The sequence below is a fragment of the Anopheles maculipalpis genome, chromosome 3RL (genome assembly GCF_943734695.1).
Source record: "Anopheles maculipalpis chromosome 3RL, idAnoMacuDA_375_x, whole genome shotgun sequence".
NCBI classification, from domain to species: domain Eukaryota; kingdom Metazoa; phylum Arthropoda; class Insecta; order Diptera; family Culicidae; genus Anopheles; species Anopheles maculipalpis.
In genome coordinates this window covers 89864880-89882409 of record NC_064872.1, presented here as the reverse complement: position 1 = coordinate 89882409, position 17530 = coordinate 89864880, and the positions used below count along the sequence as shown (strand labels likewise).

Below are 17530 nucleotides of genomic sequence, written 5' to 3'. Positions count from 1 at the left end.
ATGTGTGTGAGGTTGGCCCTCATATTGAGCTCGAAAGAACTCAATCCCGCTTACCAATCGAATAGAAAATCAATCATTACTCACCGTTATGAGGCATGGAACGCCTATGCTGTGATGCGTGACCAGGCAAGCAAGAACAACCGATTGTATGGAAAGCGATACAAAAAATTAAAAACACTGAAAAAAACGCTGCACAATATTTGTAAACACAACGTCCGCGGTTTCACTTTGGCCACGCACTTCTTAGCGCTGGTATGCGCTGCACAAAGCCCCAACACACACACACACCCTTTCCCACATTCATCCCTCGCCCAAGCGAAACCACTTCAGCCGTCCACTCGCAATGGACACATCATCAGCAACAGGCGCGCGGACAGGGAAGAAAACGACCGCCCGTGTGCGCCGTCTCTTCCTAGCGGCGTGAATATAAATAAGCAATTTTACAACAAGCACGCACTCACTCACGCACCTTATTTGTTTTGCTGCACCGTACTGATCTTGCTGATCTTCTTTTGCACGTATCTCACATCCCCTTCACGACTTTCTTCTTTCACGCGTCGTACACACCCGTCGCCACCCAAACAACCACCACCATCGGACTGACGGACAGGTACAGGTTGCACGAAATATGCTGCACGACGAACCCCCGGACACACCCCTATATTATGCTCTTGTTGTGGAGGATGTGCAGAATTTTACACCCTGCTCTATTCACCACCATCAACCCCAGAGATCACTGGCCGTGCTTTTCACCGAATACTGGCACACGAGAACGAATCGATCGCTCGTTTGTTGTGAGGTGATCTCAGGAAGATGTTTCCTCCACTCGCGACCGTGAGACAGTGTGGCTGTGTGCGTGCAGTGGGTATGTTGCAAAAAAGGGGGTGACAGTACAGTGCTCTACACAGTGGTGGGAGCTATGTTTTCCAACAGTTTTAATTTTTATTTACACAAATTTGAAACAAAATTGATACATATCATACTCAGAAGGGAAGATTTTCATTATAAAAAGCACGTTGCTACATATTGCTTAAAGAAAAGTGCATTGAAAATCTCCTAGGAGCGTGTAAATTACATCAACAACGTGGATTTTTACTGGCAGCATTGGTATGTCGGTAGGTAGGTGGCTGTGTATTCCACCCTTTTTTTTCTATTGACACCCAACTAGCATTTTTGTTCGCTTTCATACGGTACACCTGTCAAACCATTACAGGGTTGATTAGGCTGTGGTCTAGCAAAATGAGATTTCTGTAATACAGTTGTAATATGTAATTAAAACTTATTTATACACTCGAAAACGGTTAAATTTCACGCATTCCTTCTGTTCGTACTACTACGTTATACTCGGTGGCGGGTTTTGCGATCATCACATTCGATATGGTATGTGGCTTCGGTAGGGAAAATTCTGCCTATGTTCGTACTTATTTGTTTCATAAATTGAATATGAAAATAAAGAGACACGGGAATACTGTTGAAATCGATGCGAAACTGTCCAAACATTTCAAAATAAAGATTTCAGCTTTTTCTCCGCTTTCCTGTGTTATGTAGCTTGTGTATGCCAGGTCCTCAAAAAGCGATTTCAAAGCGTGAAAATGTCTAAATGTAAAAATGTCTAAATTTCATGAGAATATGAAATTTTAATGTTGAAATCTCTCGTTGTCTGCGATCTAAAGAGCACAAAAGTAGAAATAAATTCATCCTGTTTCTGATTTAAATATTCGTTCCTCCGTCGCTGTACTACGATAAAACCTTCAGAATTCGACGGTTTTTGCACGGTGTTTTCATTTATCTTACCATGTGATATAAAGAAACGCTAGTACAAATAAAGAACTCTCTTCGCTTCACCCGATCGGTATAACAATTTGTATAAATTTATTTTACTTGGTACACTTACTCAACCCTGTATCAAAGTTTTTGGCTGTTATCTTCCCTAGCTGACGTATTGTGCAAACCTCCCATCCGACGTTTCCTTCTCCCTTCTTCGTACCAGATAACAGTTAAATTTGAATCGAAGGAAAAAGTATCACGTAGGGGTTAGGGACATTGCTATGGCCCAGTAGTAGTTAGGCGGAAGTTGATTAATGAACAAAAGTATCGAACAAATTTTTCCTATTTTTCCCCATCCCGTGCTTTTTCGGTGTGTTATACTGTGGCCGATGGTGGCCCCATTTACGCGTACTTGGCAGTAAGCTCCTCTACCAGCTTGATGTACGCTTCCATGGCGGCTTCCTTGGAGGTGCCCTTCCGGTCAGCCCACGCCTGCCATTTGGCCTTACCCTTCAGGTCGAACATGCCGGGCTTTTCCGTGTCATTGTCACCGACGGTGGCCTGCTTGAAGAGGGCGTACAGTTCCAGCAGTTCCGAATCGCTCGGTCGCTTGGTGAACGATTTCACCCGTTCGGCGGATTCGTTGAATTTCTACAAGTAAGCAAAAATATAATACAAGTTACAAGTAATCCATCATCCCGGTATAAACCCTTCGTTCGAGTGGTGTCGATAAGGGGATCGATCGAGGAGTTCTCTTATCAGTCCGCACCCATCAAAACTCTAAATCCCGCTTACCTGCTCCATATTGTGTACCCGGGGGGATGATGATCGGATGATGTAACTGCCGGCGAGAGCTGCCTGGATGCCTGGAAAAGGGTGTGTGTGTGTGTGTGTGGGAAAGCAAAGACAAGAATAAAAAAGAATAATGAAACAAGCGAGCGTTAAGTCAACACACTTTATTATCGTACACACTCTGCGTATATGCCCTTGGGAACGCAAAACTGCAAGCCATTTGCTTGAATTGTTATCGTCAATTGGAAAAAGTTTGCCACACACACGCACACACTGCTGAAAAAGCTTCACGACTCGCGTGGTAAAGTCCACACTTGCCAAATGACCTTTGTACGATAGCTGCATGTACCGTGGCTTCTACCAATCCCCATCATAAACCGGGCGCTAGACGTTAATGATGTGTTAAACCACCATTTCAAAGACGGCGGTGGACGCTCTGCAACCAATTCGTATGATCGACATGTGCCGCGTGCGCGTACTTGACATTGATCGCAGCGTGTCCGAGACATCCTATATAAAACGCTACTACAGCGTGGCCACACTATACTCTCCTTTAACCTTAAACTCGAAACCAATAAGTTTCAAAAAGCAACAAAAAAAAAACCAAAACCGTTTTACCTGTTGCATCCAACAGATGGGGCGGTGTGTGCGCCATTGGTGAGGCTCCAAATGAACAAATAGTGCGCCAGGCAAGGTACGAAAGAACCTAGCATCGTTTGGTTAAACACACTTTTTGGTTCGTTTTACGTCAGCACAGCAAAAAAGATTTCAGAATCTAATAAAAAACGGATTCCCATTTTTTTACGTATGATAAAATTGAAGTCCAATGACGCTATGAGAGCTAATAGAGCTGCACAAGGAGGACAAATGAGATTGTTTTTTTTTTGTGGATTTTCATCTTGTATATTTTGTACTTGTACTTTTGGATGTTGATGAAGTTTTTTTTGCTCGTTTTTCTTTTACTATCGCCATTAGAAGAAGCACTTGAGAAGTACTTACATTGGCCCTCAATTAAACATCATCCCTCGAGCTGGTACGCTTCGAGACAAGCTCACAAGAAAATGTCGTCCAATCGTAATGATGCAATAAATTCAAATGAGGACCTTAATCAAAATCTGACATACAAAAAAAATGGAAAAAAAAGTTAAAGACAATATTGATCGTTAATGGAGACTTTGTACACGTTTCAATTTACGCGTTATGAAAGCTCATGAAGTCGATCGTACCGCTTTTCCCCTTATGCAGTCGCGGGTGTATTTTGCAGTGTCCGTTCACTACCCGTTTCATTCACTTTCTGCTTTATGCAGTGAAAATCCATGCATTAAATTGCATCGTTCGATAGTGAACCTTTCAAAAAAAAAAAACAGAAAAAAAGGTCACAACACCCCAAAAACCTTTCTTGTCGTTTCGTTTTCCTGCTGTCGGGTTTGTTGGTTTCATATTTCGCACCTTGTTTTGATGCATACAATATTTAACGAATTGTGTGCGTGTCCCATTCACCAATGCTGGATGCACCCTAACTGCAGCAGTAACGCACGCAGCCCGCTTTATCTCGGCAAAGCTAGAGTCGGCAAAATTCGCTAAACGGACGACGCAACGAAAATGAGTCGGTGTGTAGAAAAGAGTTTTTGGATTCGCGAATTATTTGCTTTATCCAAATCATATGTTCTACGAAGCGAGGTGTTGCGGGTCGAAATCAGGTGGTAAGAGGAGGCCAGTGTTGCGGCCAAGCCAAAAAGAAGAAAATAAGATATTCTACATTGAATGGGTCGTCGTCTGGACGTCTCGAAAACAGGTGATTTTGTGTGGCTTTCATATTGTGCCGCAATCACCCAATCACGCCAGGAACCGAACCATCTAAAAACCTGTTCCAAAGGGTCATCAAATGTCCAGCAGCAAACGATTATATGCAAATATCCTACTAATGTACACTCTCACCTATCGGACTTGGGATAGTAAACATCTGGATCGTTGTCAGAGGCACAACGTATTCCGACACAACCAAGATTGATAGGATTTGTTCGCGAAAGTAACACGTTGATGGGTTACTATATCTGACCGATTGATCCTCTCGTCGGTGGGGTTTCCCACTCCCTCTTATTGTGGGGATAACTTCTGATTCATATGACAATAGATTTATCTTGAGAGAAACGTCCATAAACTCATGCACGCTGGGTTTTTCTTTTCTATAAGTCTCGAGTTTATTGCCTCCTCAGCACAGCCGAGCTGGAAGGATGTGTTGCAATCAATGGCATCCGGATTGCCGCTCGGTAACTATCGGTATGTGCAAGAATGCAGCAACACGAAACATCACCCACGGTACGCTTTCCATTCTGACCAATTCCGTAACCGTAACCAATGGTCTTTGAAGTGACGGCATCGTAGAAGGCGCGCCAAGAAATTAAAGACCCCACAGAATCGCTTATTGCAATTAATAATCACGCAACGGTGTAGCTGCTCATGTCCATGCCGTCGGTGGCGACCATTATGGAAAAGACCTCCACCACGTATATGGGCCTCGACCAGTACGTGTACACAGACACCTTGCACTCATTTCGGTGACAATGCTACGATGTTTTACGTATGGTATATCCAAGAATGCATCAGTTTAGTTGATGTAATCCTGGAGCACTTTACTCTGCCGGCTATTCTATGCTCGGATGACCTACAACGAACGGTCTTCCTTCAATTGACCTTCAGCTCGGAGCAAAATTGGAGCAGAGGAACCGGCTTTTAAATTTTCCATTCAAATACACAAACAAGTTCACATAAATTCGTCACAAATACACACACATGCACAACGGCGGAAATAGACAAGCTTTACTGATAAGCGGTTCTTCTCCGAATCAACCGACCACACCAGACAGAGCAATCTTTACGCACCTTTTACTCAAACGCTGGTCCGACGAAGACTGTTCGCGGGTTCGTTATGCTGTTACGATGTCGGCTGATTATTGTGCTGTGCTTGTTGCTTGCCGGGTTGTTGAGGGGGGAGGGTGTGACGATGGTGAATCGGCGATGGTGTCGCGAGACTGTGGGTGCGGGCATTGCTGGAGTGCGGTGTCGATTAAAGGCGACAGGGCATGCGCTTGAAACACCGTCGTTGTCCAGCCAGCCAGCTCCAAGTGACCGATAATGATATTTATGGCCGAGTGGTGTGGATTAACCTAGGTGAGAGCGCCGTTCTTGTGACGATTGTGATAATACTAAACCATACTGAACCATATTTTTTATTGGAGGAATTATTCCACCGGGTCACAATGTCCTGATTATGTCAAAATTCTATAGAAAAAAAAAATGTAATGCTAGGTTTTTTAACTTTCATTCTCTCTCATTTAAGTTATACTCTGTTTAAAATGGTACAAAAATGTATTTCAAATTCATGCGTTTTATAGAAAAGCTTGTGTAAAACGCTTTACGGGATTGCATGCAATTTCCTTTGTGTGCTTGATTACTTGCATGCTCCCACTGGCTTCAATTTGAAAAATAACGAACTTGAGCCAACCTAGCTAAGGTGGACCGTTTGGCAAAATAAAAATTTTAAACGTAATTGGCTAAGGTTCGCCCGATATTCCTTGCCTTTAGAACGAATTTAAAATTTGTGGCTCTGGTTGAGGCATTACAACAGTCGATGCGATCAACGGTTTGGTCTGGAATAAAAAGATTTGAGAGATTAACGATCGCACGATTTTTGAAGTTCGTTTCTGTTGTCCTTTTACCTGCCCCGTTTTAAACACCAACACTTTAATGTGTGAATTTTCCGGTGTCATGTCTATTGGCGGCAATCCATCTGCCGGGTCAACCGTAACCGTCACCCGAAAGTCGAGACGTATCGGAAAGCCGGGCACCAGCATTGGCAGCTGCAAGTATGGGCGCTCCACTAGATAATGCCGATGGTCAGCTTGTATCAGCACGTTTAGACCCGTCGCTTCCTTACAGGTGGAAATGTTTTCCAGCATCAGGAACAGCTTAAAGGTTGGCCCCAAACCGAGCACTTCCGCTGCCAGCTTGATCGACGCTTGCCCAACATCGACCGTAGACATGTTGCTGTCGGCCGAGTTAATCACGTCCACTGTTGCCCTCGCTGTCGTAAGCCGCATGCGCCAAAGTTCCGACTGAAACGAGTTGTGTATTGTGGCCGCATGTTCCTTCTCGCGCAGCGTTTGTTCGACGAAGATTTTTGTCTTTTTCGGTATTTGCAAATTTCCCGGCGGTTCCTCGGCGGTTTTTACGTCGTACATGTTGTCCGTTGTCACAAACTCGGCCGTCCGCTTGAGAATCTTTACGATCAGTGAACCATCGATGGTGACAAGTATGAGCACGTGCTCTTCCTGACCAAGTCTGCCGAAGGTTAGCGCCGAAACAGACTCGGGAGCGTAGAATTGATCGACGAGCTTTTTCTGGCTGTAAAACTGCACCAGGCCACCCTTCAGACACACGCAAACCAGGTTGATACCGAGATGTGGCAAGCAAACCGGTGTCATGCATACCGCCGGCTGGGGTAACTTAACCGTCCAAAGTTTCTTGCCCTTTTTTGAGTAACAGACAAGTGATTGGTTCATGCAGACGACCACGATGGTCTGATCAATCGGTAGCAACGATAGACCGGCGGCAGGATTCTCCAGCTTCACGATATGTTGTCCCGCAAGCCACCCTTTGCGGAGCAAGTACAGAGCGCCTTCCCGTGTCGCTATTACCACGCGGTAGTCGATATCATACTGGCCGCTTGCCGAAATCATGCTCGGTGTCCCACGAAACGGACCAACCTTAGCCTGTGCGAGTACCACGAACGCTTGCGTATCCAGCACAAGTAGCTCACCACACTCGGTCGCAAGGATCAAGCAGCAGGCGGATTTGACATCGTTGGATGCCTTCTTGATTGTGACCATTGACGTTATGATTGACAGACGTTCCAGCTTGCGTTCCGCATTCGTACGAATGTATCCGCCACGCTCACTTTCGGACAAACTAAGCAACTCCTGTGTTTGGAGCGTCATCTGCGAAGGTTCGATCGAGCGTAAACTTTCGACCAGGGCATCAAGCGCATCACCTCGCTCCATCGGCAACTTCTTCCAAACGTCAATCTCCAGCGGTTCTATCGTCATACTCGGCACGGTGTACTTGTAGTATGGCTTCATGTTACGATAGAATAGTACCGAGGATTCTACGGCAACTGCAATGACTGACCGGTGGCGAGGTACTTAAGTTCAATCCAACTGCTAAGAAATGTCTGAAAGCAACACACTACTTACTGGGTATCCTTGGTTCCTGATCGTTGATGTACAAACTCTCGACCGCGCTCGGAATCCCCGGCAGATGCTGCTCACTGATTAGGTTCGTACCCTTGTACACCTTCAGCTTGGGCTTGACATCGAAATCGAACAGTGGCACATCTACCGTTACCAGCTGGTAGTAGTTGTCGTTCTTCAGATCGCACAGCGTCATGCATGAGGGCAGCGTGTGCAATGCCGCCGTACCATCACACTGCGCGTCCAGCCACTTGTCAGTGGGTTTTGTTTTGCTGTTGGGCCAAGAATTCCAACGAAAGAAGGACAATTTTGGGGCGGTTTGGGATAGAAAGTGTTTATTAAAGGGTGGCCACGATCGCTCAGGCAAGAGCTGTTTGCGGTTCGTTCCGTTTCATCAGCAGCACCAGCAATGCGCTGGCAGCAGAACGCTTGCAATTATTGACGGGCCTGGTGGCCGCACTTACCACAGAAACATCGCCGAGACCGAGGATGATCGAATCAGATCCGATCTAAATAATGCCACAACAAGTGAAGGCACCGCCACCACCGTGTAATGATCTGGAATGTTCAATACGGAGACGCCTTCCGTTTGCGTTAAGCTTGGAGAAAAAGTGGAAAAGTCTATTCGTAACGCAGGTTTTTGACACGTACAAATCAAATGATCCCGTTTGTTTGTGCTTTGCCCTTAGCCCTTAGAAATCCCGTTGCCCCTAGCGACCGTTGCAGGGGTGATAGGGTTCCCACCATGCCATGCTAGTCACCTGTTGCATACGTTTTTTTTTTACAAACACGCAGGCGCGTGATCATACCGCCATTGATACTAGCAACGGCAATATGGTAGCCACTCACCCAAATAGTTCACGGCATCGGGCGAAATGGCAGCAGAACATTGTAGGAGGAAACTTTCTTCTTCTCCTTTCTTCAGTGATTTGATGGCGGCGCGAAAAGCTAGAGGTTGCCCCTTTTTCCAGGGTGTGCTATTATTAAATTGATGATCTTCGCTGCCATTCTGCTATACACGTTACTCCGATCCGCGCAAGTGCTCGGATTATTTACAGCCGAAGTGAAGGTATTTCTCCACACGTTTTACCTCCCGATACTCCTTTCGATCGATTAATCAATGAATGAATGGAGTTCCAACCGGAGTTCCGTCGAAGCAATCGCGATGTCAGGGAGTACCGACCCACGGTGCGCGGCGCTCGTGTTGGGACAGGTTTTTCCGTTTTACCTTCCTACCTCTGTGTCGGTCCGGGTGGAAAATGTCGGTCATAGTCGCAGTACAACGGCTGTGTTTGCATTCGGTGTTCGCCTTCGCCCAGCAAGAATCGTGGAAAGTGTGAAAGCCTCAGTGTGTGTGTCAGTGGAAAACTTCACCATCGGAATGAAATATTACCCATATCCAAAAGGTAAACGACAGCGTCCACGAATCACTCGGGACGAGCGTGTCCATTGGTACCACCGTGAAGTTTGCTCAGTTGATTTGCAAGTTGAGCACATTTTGTCACACTTTTCCCTTGGCTCGACGACACCGCGTGTCCTACTACTACTGCTTAATGCTTTCGACCTACCACGCCATCCAACACGCCTGTTCCATCGTTGTTTGGTATGGATAATTAAAAAACGTGTACCTAGTCAGTCGGAACCGTGTGGAAATGGCAAGTTTATCATATCGCGAGAAGATTGCGGCAAGGTTGTTGTACGTGTGATGACATATATTTGCTCCTAATGGGATGGTTCTCCGGTTGTATATACTTACCGACTTTCGATCGAACGATGTCAACGTTTAGCGTGTACCGTCGACGTCGTCGTGGTCAGTACGGTAAAGGAAAACTTTTCCCTGCAGTCATTGCACCGAGAACCGTACAGCACGTCGAGGAGTATCGATTACTCTGTTCATAGTACCGCGCTTGGTTCGTAAGGGAAATGAGGTCTAAATGCGTTGACTTTGAGGGTCATAAAAAGGTGAATAAATTTACCAGCGAGTTGAAATGGATGTTGCAGAATAGAACGCAAATAATCATGAGAATAAAATAACTTATCTTCAAGAATCGCCATACTGATAACACTTTAGTCGTTTTGAGTTTTGAGGCTTACCATTGAAGAGAGAATATCGAGTATTATTTGTACCGGATTGAAGACCTCCGTCAAGTATTGGAATTAACCCTCCAAGAGGGGTGTGACTGAGCTTCCTAAGTAGCGACCTTGTGATTAAAGAAACCAGTGAACACACCCCTCATTAATTGCCGATCCCTTGGGACTTCGAACGTGCGATCAGTGCGTCTGGCAGGGTATTATCGTTGGCCTTGCTTTGTTCCGCTCCGGAAAAGAGTGAAAGTAATTGTTGGAAAGGGTCGCCTGCACTCAGGTTCAATGTTGCGGAACTGGATTCCAATCGAAAGGTGCTGTGCTGTGCTGTTTGGCTTTCATCCGTTCATGGGTTTTTAGAGAGTGAGAGAAGGTAATCTATCTATCAATTATTCCCTGACGTATCTAAAGAGTAGTTAAGGGATTACGCTCTGGTCAGCCATTCATAGTCGCCCATTACGTCCAACCAAATTCCGAATAGTTCTTTCCGTCTATCACAGCTGGTAGAGCTTTTAATGGACCTCCCGAGTCTCTACTCTGAAGCTCACCAGTGCGTTAAGATCATGTTCTTTCCATCGCTTTCTACATTCATGCTCATCCCTCCCGGATTAGTGACGTCTCGCGCGAATGTCAACGTCCTTCGAGAATGGAAAATAAGCGAACGAGAACAAACAGAACAAGGCAAGATTTCTATTTAAATTAATACCGCACACTGTCCCACGCAAGCACAAACCATCAAGACGTAAATTGCGTCCGTCTTTAACATTCACACGTACATACGTTTTGTTGGTAAAGAAACGAGAGGAAGGTGTGCTTTCCGATTGCTACTACACACATACAGCACAACGGTGGTGTAAACCACCACGATCACCAGCAAGAAAGTTTGGGATTTGATCGATCTTTGGTATGACTGAGGAACCTGACTGAGTTTTATTTCACCATTTCTTTCATTTTAGCACGATCTCTGTCACTGCATGAGATTTATGGCTGGAAGTTTACGTTGAAGATCGCGCATGGAGATCGAAGATCGCTGTTACCGGAAGAATGTGTGATTTGGCTTCGAGATGGGCAGATCAGCTTTACGAGAGGTTAGTAACCGTTCTGTTTTCAACCTTTTTTTCTATTCGAAATGACTGGAAAGAGGTATGCGATTTTATAGAGGGAACGTCACGGTAGAAGCTATGTCTCAATGCTTGCTGTTGCGTTTTGATGATCTAAACGATAGGAATTTTCATTAAATAATCCATTGCAACATTGCAGTCTGTCTGTTGACAGTTGCATTTGATGTGCTTTTTTTTCGGAGCAATCCCCTAACCGAGGGGCTCACCGGGCGCTGGCGAGCTAGATTTAAGATCTTAAACCTGTGCTCGAGAGTTAAGCTAAGCCACACCACGCCACAGCGCTTAACAGGGCACAGAATCCATCAGTTCTCAATGGAATGCAAATCCATTGCGTCCTACCGTCTCATAAACAATCCATATGTCTGACAAACGATTTCCTCCCCTACCCGATGACGCTAGAAGAAACCGGCTTCCCTTTTGCTGCTCAAGGTGTCGCCCGAATGCATAGACAATCGGTGGAGACCTTACGACAAGGTCCCTTAATGCTGTTTGCGTTCCCTTACCAACCCGATACCGCTACTTTCCATTTTCCCAAGTCTCCCTCCGGCGTCACGAGCAATAGCCTATTCTTAGAGCACCCTTCTCCCTTTGTTGGGGTCGTGTGTTTCTTGCCGGAGCTCCAAAAGCTCCAAGACAGCCTCCAAACTTGCAACAGAAACTCTCCTTGGCTGGCCCAACAGCCATCATCAAGTCATGTTCGCGCGCGGGCGCTCTCTCTCCAACGAAGTGTGCACGATCGGCTCATTCGAGAGCGGCCATTGTGAGAGTGCTGACGAGGTCCGGGCAATGCAGCCAAAGTTTACCTTGGCCATTTTGTTGGAGTGCGCGAAACCGTGCGGCACTCGGTTATATCCGTGAGCGTGACATTACTTTGAACATATACAAGAAGGCAAAAAAAATTACACTCGACTCCGTTTGTGCAGAGTTGTGTTATCATCGGCGTGATTGTACGTGCTGTGTGTAGATTTTGTAGTGTGAGTTGAGTAATAAAATAAATCGGTTTAACACAAAAGTAGCGATGTTGTGCTGCTATTAAAAACGCATTCTGTTTGGAAGTGATTCAGTGCTTATTTTTTGGTGAGGGAGCGAAACAGAGTGTCGTGTCATGAAATTTAAATCGAAGATCTTGGCTAAACAGCTAAATCCCTTTCGATCAATTGCCCACTTTAAAATCTCAAAGTGACCCATATTGGTGTGAGAAAGTCTTTCCCTTCTGTTGGGAGGTTTTTTTTTTTTGAGTCTATCTGTAAATATGGTGCAAGTGAATCGGAAGAGCGACCACAGATGAAAAGATGTCCAATGAGTCAAACCGCTTAAACGAAACACTCTTGGGTGTGCTACGTTGGTGGCGATTTGGCCACGACGAAGCTAGTGTGTGTGTGAATTTGATGAAGAAAGAATCCCGTGTCCCGTGTTAAAATTCAACTCCAAAAGTAAAGTTTCTCCTAATCTCAGCATGGGCCACCACAAAAGTTCATCGTACGTTCACGAATGATTTCGTGTAACGGAATTTGTCGGTTGTCCGCAACATAACCGACCAGCTAGATCAGCAGTTTAACTTCCAACCGTGTCTCCAACGGAATGTGTCGTGATGGGAAATGCAACTGATCAAACCACCGTCACCACCTGCGGTGAAGTTCGATTCGTCTAGTGTGGTGCTGTATCGAACATGGAATCTGTCAAAACTCCAACGTTTGAGGCGTCTGGAGAGTTCTTGGCAGTAGTTCCGGTACCTAGAGTGACGCTAATTCCGCAATAATTTCATCTCAGTTTCACAGGGTGTGTTGTGTGTGTGTTTGCATATCATCACGACAGAGCACTAGCAGCAGCCATCAGGAAAAGCAAAGAGAAACGACCGCCAAAGCGGTGAAACATCTTCTCGTGAAGTGTGTGAAACTACTGCTCCAAACCGACTGTTTGCATTGTTTGATAAAGACGTTTTTCTTATCGTTTTTTTTCTCTCACCGCCACTGGCCACGGAGAAAGGTTTGGTGCGTATAGTAAAAGTATAGGCCCTTGATTAAGCTGGGAGTCTCTGTTGCCATCGTCCAACGCCCGTGATGCGAAGTTATGACCTCGGAAATTGGGCAGATTTTTTCGGAAACCAATTTCTCTTCGAAATTCCAAAGAAATGCTTTTCATCGACGACGATTGGAAATTGGGTTAAAAGTGATAATAATTTTGCGCGTTGTCAATAGACTGGCATGGAGACCACGGGCGGCGCTCTCCATATCTTATCGACATTAGCGGAAACTATTTGCTCGATGCTTCGGGGGATTCCTGTGACGTTGTTGAATGAACGAATGAAAAGAACCGTGGTCTTGTTAATGGAGCCGGATGGTTAACACGATTAATTCCGATCTTGGCCGTTCACTCTTAAGTATTCTGGAAGGCTTTCTACTTCAGGTATGGAAAACAAGCCGGATAAAACTACGGGTAAATTAAGTCTAGTTAGTTAAGTGTTCCACAATTGGCGCCGATTGCTAACTCGATAGGATAGTGGTCAAATCCTACCCCAATCATGTCCTATGTACCCATCAAGGAAGTTCCCAAAAAAAGTCCGACGATCTTGATCAAAGAAGCGTTTTCTGTGGATTTCCTGCTCCTACTATGATCCAAATGGCTTTTTTTTCCTTCGCTGAAGTAGAAAACCTACCGGGAAAGCATATGACAATCTTGCCACGCGCAGCACCTGACCTAGCTGGCCCTTACGATGATGACTCACCGGGTTGCCTTAAGCAGTCGCGCTCGCTGCTGCACGAACGTGTGCTCTCTTTGTGGTCAAGAACGCACCATCGTGTTGCAGGCAAAGCACAAAGCGATAAGAAGATTAAACCAGTTTCGCCTCCTACAAATGATCTCGGGTGGTAAAAGATTCCTTTTTCTTCACTGGTACTGGTGGCATGAGTCAGACCACTTCTTGAGATCGTTTATTTGCTGCAAAATGTGATCGAATTTCATGCTTGCCCCAGTGCCCGATGTACGTGCAGTTAAACAGTATCATCAGCACAAACCCAAAGAGACTTCCAAGTGCGTGCCATTGCTTCTGTCGAAGCAATTTGAAGTTCATGTTGCGATCAATATTGCCGATCGGAAATGTCTTGTTTGCGCATAAAGCACCATCTCATGAGAGAGACAAGTACAACGATCAGCATAGTTGTTTCCTCTATAACCGGGAACACGCACCATCACATGTTCCGCTCTTTGTGTGGCTATGACTGATCTTCAAGGTGCGCTAGCCCAGACCTTCAGTAAACTTCTCCAACTGCTCTACATTCCATCAACCTAAGGTCAGTTCTTACAATATGCCTTTAATAGGTTATTAAAATACAACTACTCCCAGTAAAACGTACGGCCAGTGTTTTTTTTTGTGTATACGTAGGAACATTTTATTTCACACTAAGCACTCAACAAATCCGTTTCATTAAATTCATTGGCGGCATCAAGCCGGTATACATTTTTAACATTCTTTTGTCAGTTCTTGTTGAGGCAAAAAAAGAACAGCCCCTTCTTAAGATGATTTTTTTTAAATGAAAACAATAAAAAAATCTTTAAAACATTTTAATCATTCCGTAGCAAAATAAACTGGATGCATCTTGTTGCTGTTTGTCAAGGACTCTTTGCAAACGGGACAATTTTGAAAACGCCGCAGTGAGTGAAGGAGACACTTGGAACAGAACACATGTCCGCAGGATGTTGAAATTGCCTTCCGGTTGGCGAGCCTTTCGTAGCAGATCGGACAGATTATTCTATTTGGTCGGGAAGGGCGCGTTTTGTCGCGATTTGGATTTGGGAGTGGTTCAGCAACGGGCAAGGACTCGGTCGATGTTGGCATTGATTCTCTCAGGCTGATCTCAATTATATTCTGGTGCTGAGTATTTGTTATATTAATTCGTCTAGTGGGGCGTCTAGCTGGGATCGTACTGGAAACGGGATCCGAAGTTCTCTCAATAGACGATGTCGTATTCAATTCAGTCGAACTGTATTGTGGTAGTCGTGGTGGCAAGGATGTTGGCACCGTTCTTGACGTTTCACCTTCTTCTTCGTCCGATGAGATAATCACAATTGGTGCCATTACCGGTCCCACTTCCTGATAATTCGATAAATCGATCACGGATGTGTCAGCATTCGGTGGTGGGCATACATTTCGACGCGCTCGCCGGCTGATTCTGGTTTCCATCGCTGGTGTGCTTATTACGATAACTTCCTGCCCATACGATTGGTCGGCTACTGCGATAGGCGTCGATGCTTCTGCCACTTCTAATTCGTCGCGGCTGCACAGTATGGTTGTATTGCTGCCGGTACTGTCGTCACATGAGTCACTCTGGCGTCCTAACGATACTGTTATGGCGAAGCCTTGTTCTGCTTGTGCGGTGCTTCTGGTTTCCCTACTTACACGGCTAGCATTACTTTCGTTGGCGCTGCTCCCGCTGTTGAACGATGTTCGACCTCGCATTCTGTCCAGCATACTATCGGCCAGTTCAATAAGATGCTGCATGCTTGTATCATTGTCGTCATTCATTTCCGCCGTTTTGTAGAACGAGTGTGTAGGGAAATAACTTTTCAATGAGTTTTAACACTCCACGAAACACGAAATGACACACGAAAAATACGTTACAGAAGAAATGGCTTGCTTTGATTGTGGATTGGTTTCACGCGCTTTGAAGACGTAAATAAACTGCAATGGTTGACAGATCAAGGCTACACCATCGTTACGTCTCGGTAGCCATTTTGTTTTGTGTGAATAAAAAGCAGCTGTGTTGGATGTATCATATCTATTGCAACCGTTGATACAGAGAAATCATGCGGTTTTTTTTTCACATTTTAGCGTATATTTTGTGGTTGTAATTCACTTAAATATTTTAAAAAATTTACAAGAGAAATAATTTGAGCATTTTTGAGAATTTATTTCGTTTGTGTGTGAGCAGTGTTTATGATCTAACCTTGTCTTGACAGGTCGTGTTGAAGCCGCTAGCTGTCAGTTGAAGGCAAATTCATGATGAGGCGGTGTTCTATGTACAGATGAGGCCATGTTGCGTAAAAAACCGTTTTTTTTTAATTTTAATTAACAATAACTTTATTTTTTAGTACATAATGAAACCATTTGTATATCGCTGAAAACATATCATTTTGCTTCAGAATCTTTTTTTTTTTTCGTTTTTCTTACATCTCGTGGCCATATCAGTAGTTTCGTTCAGTGGCACTTGCCGTACAATCGTTGCGTGGAGCATTACTGCGATCGCTGCGTGGATCATTGCATTAATTACGACCATTGAAGCACCGGAAATGTCGTCTGTCCTTACTCGACATCAAACATGTCTTTTCTAAGTGCAAGATGTAAGGAGTTTCAAATTTTACTACAGCATCAACAGCACCGTGATGAGTACAGCTTATATCACCCGGTATGATCGTTTTTCTTCTCATGCAAGTCAACCTCGACCAACAGACCGAATTGAACACGTTTTAATGAGCTGGTGAGCTAGCCCCATCCACTGTATTCCGTTCAAGTAGAGCCATTTTCATTACGCTAATGATGATGAATTTGGAGAACCACAAACACATTGGCAAACGAATGCTAGAGTTTGGGGAGGAACGTTTTGCTCATTTAATCATGTTATGAAACACTCGTTTAGGGTGACAATAAGAGTGATGAGATAGCTCGCAAAAATACATTGGACGATTAGATGTATTTATCGTCGACGAATTGGACATGAGGATAATTTTTTACAGCATTAAGAAGTTCGACTCAAGAGTTCGGATTCATTTCAAAGGAAACCTTCTTTGGATCATCCAAAAAACCCCTTCCCAAAACTTACTTGGTGCGAAAAGCTTCAATTTAGCATAGTAAGATCAGTTATCAAATCCTCAAGGAAAATCATTTTCCAAAGAAACTACATATTTGTTTATCTACTTCCATCTGCAAAACACTTCCAACAAGCTAAAAAGCTTCCATTAAATCTCCATTCCAATCTGCAGTATAGTTACACAATTTCATCTGCCCGAAGCCGGACTCTAGACCGGTGCCCTCCCTCATTTGGGGAATGCACCATGAGTCATTCCGTGCCGGCACAAAAAAAAAACGATTCGCGCAACCCGGAGCTTGGCCATAGTTTAGCAAAAGCTCAATTGCATAATCAGTATGCTTGCAAAGAAAGAAACGCTAAAACTGACCGCGTGACAAAGTCGTGGATCGAGAAAAGCGATCGGCACTGGCGGGGAGAGATACGGTACAAGCATCTCAGTTTCAACGCACGGGAAAACCGAACCGTTTCTGCCCGGTTTTGATCGCCATTGCCCAAGTGTGGAAAATCGGCCGTTTAAACCATTGACTCTGAGGACGGGAGCATTTTCCACGTACCATTCGCACAAGATTCATATCGGGCACGATCGTATCGGGCTGCTTAATGGTGAAAATAAAGTGGAAAATCTCTGGCGCGGAGTGTAGGCTGAGTGTAGGCAAAGCGTTTTTCTTTGATTCCGGGTGGGAAAATCAACAAAAGGTTTATCTGCGCGTGT

At 44.8% G+C, this 17530-nt stretch overlaps 4 protein-coding genes across 4 annotated transcripts in view; 1 reads left to right on the top strand and 3 right to left on the bottom strand.

The window, feature by feature from the left end:
- LOC126561256 (uncharacterized) overlaps positions 1-17530 on the top strand; it is a 215332-nt gene that overhangs the window by 144577 nt on the left and 53225 nt on the right. The gene's annotated exons all lie outside the window — the stretch shown is intronic.
- Positions 2160-2571, bottom strand: LOC126561176 (acyl-CoA-binding protein homolog). The gene is made up of 2 exons (XM_050217122.1): positions 2563-2571; positions 2160-2418 (listed from the first exon to the last, which is right to left on the bottom strand). Exons 1-2 carry the CDS (start codon positions 2569-2571, stop codon positions 2170-2172), a joined length of 258 nt encoding a protein of 85 aa, XP_050073079.1. The 3' UTR covers positions 2160-2169.
- LOC126561175 (Bardet-Biedl syndrome 1 protein homolog) lies at positions 6141-8283 on the bottom strand. Its single transcript, XM_050217121.1, has 4 exons — positions 8273-8283; positions 7812-8080; positions 6279-7741; positions 6141-6209 (listed from the first exon to the last, which is right to left on the bottom strand). The coding sequence occupies exons 1-4, from the start codon at positions 8281-8283 to the stop codon at positions 6141-6143; spliced, it is 1812 nt and encodes a 603-aa protein (XP_050073078.1).
- LOC126561174 (uncharacterized) lies at positions 14580-15536 on the bottom strand. The gene has a single exon (XM_050217120.1). The coding sequence runs from the start codon at positions 15534-15536 to the stop codon at positions 14580-14582; it is 957 nt and encodes a 318-aa protein (XP_050073077.1).